The 6,954-nt window shown below is 32.9% G+C and overlaps 1 protein-coding gene across 1 annotated transcript in view; it reads left to right on the top strand.

Annotated features, from left to right (window-relative positions):
- The window catches only part of pic (DNA damage-binding protein pic), a 136,213-nt gene extending 133,114 nt beyond the window's left edge, over positions 1-3,099 (top strand). Inside the window, exon 25 of the mRNA XM_085815050.1 lies at positions 2,816-3,099. Within this exon, the coding sequence (XP_085671176.1) occupies positions 2,816-2,899 (84 nt within the window). The 3' untranslated portion in view covers positions 2,900-3,099. The remainder of the gene's footprint in view (positions 1-2,815) is intronic.
- Positions 3,100-6,954: the final 3,855 nt, after the last annotated feature.

A 6,954-nucleotide genomic window follows, 5' to 3' on the forward strand; every position in this document is an offset into this window, starting at 1 on the left:
TAATTTTCTACTCATTTTCAGTTTTTCAATGCTTAAGTTTCCTTCTGAATTTTTGAGCTAAAATTTAATAGCTAATTCAAAAATATAAAGGTAAAAATATTCCTCATTGCTTTTTGCGCTCACAAATCATAATGCGAATATGTATTTACAACTTTTAAAACCTGAAAAGCATATATCTACGATGATTTGTAGGCACTTTATTAGTTACCATGATATTTTTGATGAAGATGCTTTATTTTAGATGACGTTTTGTACCATGATGTTTTAGAACTGCAATGTTTTCTCCTTGCTTTCTTTTTCATCCAAGATGTTTTGTATGATGATGTTTTTTGCCTTGTGTTGTTTTCTCTGTGATATTTTCAAGAAACAATGAGAAACTACAACAATTTCACATATAAGGTATTTCTCCCTCCTTCATGGTGTAGTGGTCAGCATGTTCAGAGTGATTTCGGAGAGGTCCGTATTTGAGTCCCGGCGAGTATTCATTTTTCATTTCTCATGCTTCGAAATAACCTAATGACTTTACAGATGCTGCCCAAACTAAAAGATGGTGGATGATAATTCATCACCACTAGGATTTGGTGATTGCATCCCCTTAATACCCATTTGCCCTTTAAAAGGTATTTTCTACCTCCATTATATATGTCTTCATGGTGTAATTGGAAGCATACTTGATGCTTATTTTAAAGGTCCAGAATTTGAGTCCTGGTGATGGCACAGCACATTTTTCATATCTCCAGCTTCAAAAAACTTAATGACTCTTCAAGCTAATTTCAACAGATGAAACTTCAGATAATCACTTTCATGGTGCACTCAAGGTAATTAAAATAATGTAGCAAATAGCCAAAGTATTATATTTATTCTATTTGAAGTGCTTTTGTTATTAAGTGGCTAAATCACTACAGTACTGCTAATGGTGGATGAAATAATTATTCCATGAAATTTTATGTATTCTCTCACAAACCATATAAATATTAGCTTTTTTCCCTTAAAATCTAAAATCTTTCACAGAGACACTTCTTTCTTTTTTCTTTCCACAAAGGCCATACCTATCAAGTAAAAATTAAAGCCTATCTCTCAAGAACTCGACTCATCAAAGTAGTTGCACCCCAAGGACAAATTATTTTGCCTTTACTTTTTAATATATACTTAAATGATATTCTGTATTATAATGAAGCTATCATAATGAAGCTGATGATACGACAATCCTCAGCAAATCCTTAAACCCTAATTATGCTATTCAGAAACCTCAAACTGTTATTGATAAAATCTCTCCATGGTTTGATGCATGGAATATCAAAATTAATACAGATAAATCTTCGGTAGTCTATTTTCAAGAGCACCCTACTCGAAAAACCACTCATAATATTACTATGAATGGAGCTCAAGTGTCATGTGACTCCTGTATAAAATATTAGGAGTTTATCTCAGCAGTAAATTAATCTTCTAGAATCATATCAACAATATCTGTATAAAAGCAAATCGAAGTATTGCAAGTGTATGCTCTAGGGTTCGTACGGTCCTTAAGAGTCCTTAAGTTTTTTTGGAATCGATTTTTGGTCCTTAATTTCAGCCAAAATTGGCAGAAGGTCCTTAATTTTAATCATCTGAAATCTCTGTCTGTTTTTAGGTATGCCATTCTGAGTGTGAATTGGCATTTTGGAGGAATATTTTTGGCAATTTGCTGACAAATATCGTTATCTTTTGAGTGGGTGAATGCGTTCATGGATTATAATTTATTCCTATTTCTAATATAAATAGTGGGATAGAGTTTTTGAGCAAGAAGTGAAACATAAGCATTTTGAAATTATTTATTTTTTTTCTAGTGAACAGCTCTTAAACAACTTTTGGGGATGTTAATTCTTTTATTAAATTGCTCTAAATTTGCGACTTATCAACATTTTGGCGATTTTAAGATCAGTTTCTGTAAAAAAATTTTAATCCCGAGATCTGAGAATTTTTCAACGATTTTTTTTAAGAACATTGTTACATTGATAAATTTCATTAAAATAATAGTAATATATTGTAATTATATTTAAGAAATAACATTAAAATAAAGTATTTTTATTTTTTTGTTGTCATATTTAAAAAGTTCCATTTTGGCCACTTATACAATATTTTGAATTTGAAAAATAAGCAAGATATCATGTTATAAAGCATAATTTACAAAACAGTTCTTAGCAAAATAGCTATGTAATTAATTAAAAATGTCTTTTTAGTTTTTTCATGGTAAGAGTTTTCCCATATAATTGTCTCAGAATGTGCGTTAGTTTTCTCTATAAAATTAATTTTACATTTTTTTCCTACGATTCCCCCCCCCCTCCCAAAAAAAATATTTCTGGCTTTTCGCTGTTACCAAATTGGTAGGGGTAATTTTTGTTTAGGATTTTAGACATTGCAGCTTGGAAAGTTTAGAAAGATTTGAAGGCAAGATTTATAGACCCATGGTTCTGGAAGATTCCAGAAAAATGTGACGAAATGAAAATTGTCTCCATGGTATTAATACATAATTTCTTACTTTTTGGAGAACATCTGGAGAAACAATGAAACATGATAGTTGAATGTTTTATTTCTGATACTAGATTTACAACCTTTTCGTTTAGCTAGCTTTGAGAATTTAAAAACAAAATTATGTGGGCAAAAAAAAAATTTTTTTTTTTCCTTAAATGGTTGTCTTTTACATTTTTATTTCTAATTTTGTGTAAGACAAAATATAAATTTTTTGTTAATCATTACTGTATAATTCTACTTGTTCTTTTTTTAATTATTTAAATGATCATAATTTCAATTTGTATACACTTGTGTTTTTTTATAGTTTGATGATGGCTCTGGGATGAAGAGGGATACAACAGTGGATGATCTTGTGAAGATTGTAGAAGAACTTACTAGAATTCATTAAACTGAAATCTTTCATTTTTGTTTTGAAGATTCTGCTATTTTAATCCTATTTACTTTTGTAAAAAATAATTATGACACATCTTGTAAATAAAAACCATTACAGACTGCAAAAAATATTTTGCTGCTGTGTGAGTGCCTGTAGTATTCTTATCTGCTGAATAAAGAATATGTGTCTGTCTGAGATCAGCACATTTCCACAAAGTTCTGTTGTAAGTGATATTTTTTTTATTAATATTATGTAGCTTTATTTATTAATTTGTAATTATTAACTTTAGGGAATTATAGTTTAGTTGTAACATCAAGCAACAATGATGCATTTGCATCAAAACTTCAGTAAACAAGTTCACTTCTTCTTTCAAGACCAAATTGGTAAATAAGTTAGAATCTGTCAATTTATATACTATTGCTTTTTATTTTTTTTTTTTTCCAGTTAATATTGTTGCTGCTGATTCCCTGTATGTTATCATTAAATAACCAGTTATGTGCTGGTGCTTGGTGAAGTGCATGTGAATACTTTGTTTTCATGTTAGTTGGTTTCTGGCAAAGTTTAGTATATCTATACTGGCAGTGAAGTTGTTGGGAATGGCATCACTAAGCCAACGAATCAAAAGCCAGATAGAGACTGACGTCATGGGACGCCAGAGGAAAACGAACAGTTCCGGTTTAGTTAGCTAAGAACGATGTTTGCATGATGTGGCTAGATAAATATTTTTTATTCTTTTAACTTGTCTTTATGTGTAAATAAATCTTTTTGCTTAAGTTTAAATGAAGTACTCCATTTATGACGAGATAGCTGTTAATTCATCGGGTAGATGACTTACGAATCCCTTCTGAGCTAGCCATTGTTCGAACGTAACGCCTTACGTAACATATCATTGTGGCGCCAAGACGTGGGGCGCGATAACAGCTAAAATAAATTGAAAATGGAGCTTACACAGCTGAAAACCAAAAGAAAATGTCTAAGAACTTCCTTTACCACATGTGCAAACAAAATTGATGCAGAACTGAAATCAGATATTCCTGATTTGAAGCTACTTTCGATTCTGGAACAACAGCTTAGAGACAAGTTTAATCGACTTAAAATTTGCCAAAAGGAAGTAACGTCACTAATTCTACAATCTAAAGAAACTGAAAAGCTATATGAAGAAGATTTTATTTCGTCTGAGCCTTATAGAGATAAATATTTTGAACTGTGTTCTCAAATCGAAAAGCTGTCGAAGAATCCTTTACCTACTGAATTACCAGAGAAGCGCAAATTTAAACTGCCGAAGATCGAACTAAAGAAATTCAACGGCGAAGCAAAAGAATTTTTGACGTTTTGGAGCCAGTTTTCGAAGATCCATGAAGATCCGACGATTCCAGATGAAGATAAATTCCAGTACCTCCTGCAAGCAGTTGTTCCACAGTCCAAAGCTGCACGGGTAGTGGAGAGCTTTCCGGCAACGGCGTCGAATTACCCGAAAGCAATCGCCCAGCTTCGAGAGAGGTTTGGAAGAGAAGACTTACTTGTACAGATATACGTCAGAGATCTTCTAAGCATGGTTATGCGTAATGCAAGCAGTGGACGTGTGAAGACGGATCTTCCCACTCTCTACGATGATTTAGAAACCAAGATTAGAGCTTTAGAAAGTCTTGGAAGAACGCAAGAGAAGTATGGTGATTTCTTAACGCCTTTAGTTGAATCCTGCCTGCCCGAAGAAATATTAATTGCTTGGGAGAGAAACAGAAATTTAAAAGAAGCACTTCAGCCTGATGACCGATGCCTTGAAAATTTGATGAATTTTCTGAAACAAGAAGTGAAAGGAGAAGAGATGGTCGTGTTAGCCCGCACTGGGTTTGGTTCTAATCATATTTCTAAGAAAAAGGATACACTAAATAAAAATTCAGATTTCGCCACCGCAGCTGCGTTAGTAAGTACATCAAATTCTGAGAGCCCAGGTAAGCGCAATTTTAACTGTCTCTTTTGTAAAAAACGGCACCCAACTAAAGAATGTTTTTCTGCTAGAAATATGACATTAGAAGCTAAAAAAAATATATTAATTAAAAGAGGGGCCTGTTTTGGATGTTTCAGATTTGGACACACTTTTAAAACATGTCGAGTAAAAAATTCTTGCATGTACTGTAATAAACATCACCATTCTTTTAATGTGTCCCGATCGCCAAGAAAAAAGCGCAAATGAAAAGTCTAAAAGGGACGTAACTGAAACCAGTACATTAACTAATAACTGTAAAATAGAAAATGTTTATTTAATGACTCTAATAGTTAAAATTAAATTTAAGAATGTTGAGCTTAAAGTACGCACATTACTGGATACAGGTTCTCAGCATTCGTTTGTCAGTAAAAAATTAGTAGAGAATTTAAATTTAAAACCATTAAGGCAAATTAAATTGAAGCATTCGTTATTCGGTGGAAGAGAAACGCGAACGCAGATTCACAATGTTTATAATTTGTTGATTTCGGCATTAAATGAAACTTTCTCCTTTCAAATCGAAGCACTTTCCGAGAGCAAAATTTGTGGCACAGTGCCAAAAGTGAACGATAGTAAAATTCTTAATGAACTGAAAGATAGAGGCGTCAGTTTGATTTGGGTTCTTCTGATCGTGAGATCGGTCTGCTTTTGGGAGCAGATATTGTGGGCAGTTTATTTACTAATAAATCTGTTCGGTTGGAGTCAGGGTTATTTTTGATTGACACTTGTTTAGGACATGTGTTAACTGGGAAACATGAGTCATTTGGAGATAGCAATGATGATACTGTTTTGAATGCAATTTCGTTGTATGTTAGTAATTATTCGATAAAAGATTTGTGGTCTTTAGAATCCATAGGTATTTCAGATCCCATTGAAAATAATAGAAAGAATTTAGAACATTCTAGAGTTTTGGAAGAGTTTAAAAATAATGTGAAAATTCTTTCAGACGGTAGATATGAACTTTCTTTACCTTTTAAATCTGATGTGGCCGATTTGCCGACAAATAAAGATTTAACTTGGAAGCGGCATAAAAGGATGTGCCAGCGAGCACAAGATAAAACATTTTTAGAAGAATATACTACGATTTTCCGGGAATGGGAAAAATTGAATGTAATTGAAAAGGTAACTGATAATGCTGAGACGGGACATTTTTTACCTCATCGGCCAGTAATTAAGGACAGTACCACTACAAAAATCAGACCTGTCTTTGACGCGTCAGCCCGAGAAAGTGGTAAATGCTCTTTGAATGACCTTTTGTATAAGGGTCCGAACTTACTAGAAATAATTCCAGAGATACTTGATAGGTTTCGAATTCATCCAATAGGATTATCTTCAGATATTGAGAAAGCATTTCTGATGCTAAGTATAGCCCCTCAACATAGAGATTTCTTGCGGTTTTTTTATCCGTCCGAGAGTGAACAGATTGTTTACCGACATCGCAGAGTAGTATTTGGGTTAAAGTCGAGTCCATTTTTATTGGCAGCCTCAATTACACATTTATTAGATAATGTACCATCTGAATTTGATGCTATAGCACAAAAACTGAAACATTCTTTTTACGTAGATAATTGTGTTTCTGGTGTTGCAAATATTGAGGAGCAGGAAGATTTTATTGTAAATGCAAAAGATATTTTGTCACGGGGTTGCTTTAATTTAAGAAACTGGGAGAGTAATGTAAAATGTAAGTGTGTTTTTAATAGTACTGGTGTCACGAAAGTATTGGGAATTTTGTGGGATCTTGATAAGGACACTCTTAAGTGTAATTTAAACTTTAATCTTGTAAGTGAAGATCAGAATTTTACTAAGAGAATCATTTTAGCTACAGTTCACAAAATATTTGATCCAATAGGTCTGTTGAGTCCTGCAATCTTACCACCTAAGCTTTTACTGCAGGAAACGTGGAATTTAAATCTAAAATGGGATACTCCTTTACCAGATAGTATTCAAATGTCTTTTAAAAGATGGTTTAGAGAAATAGATGCATTAAAAGATATCGAAATCTCACGTTATGTTGAAATAAATGATTCCACTGAGATGCATGTTTTCGTAGATGCGTGCAAAGAGGCATATGCCACCTGTATTTTTT

The sequence above is a fragment of the Stegodyphus dumicola genome, chromosome 4 (assembly GCF_044657685.1).
Source record: "Stegodyphus dumicola isolate Sdum_Otavi_A_Nest chromosome 4, ASM4465768v1".
Taxonomy (NCBI): domain Eukaryota; kingdom Metazoa; phylum Arthropoda; class Arachnida; order Araneae; family Eresidae; genus Stegodyphus; species Stegodyphus dumicola.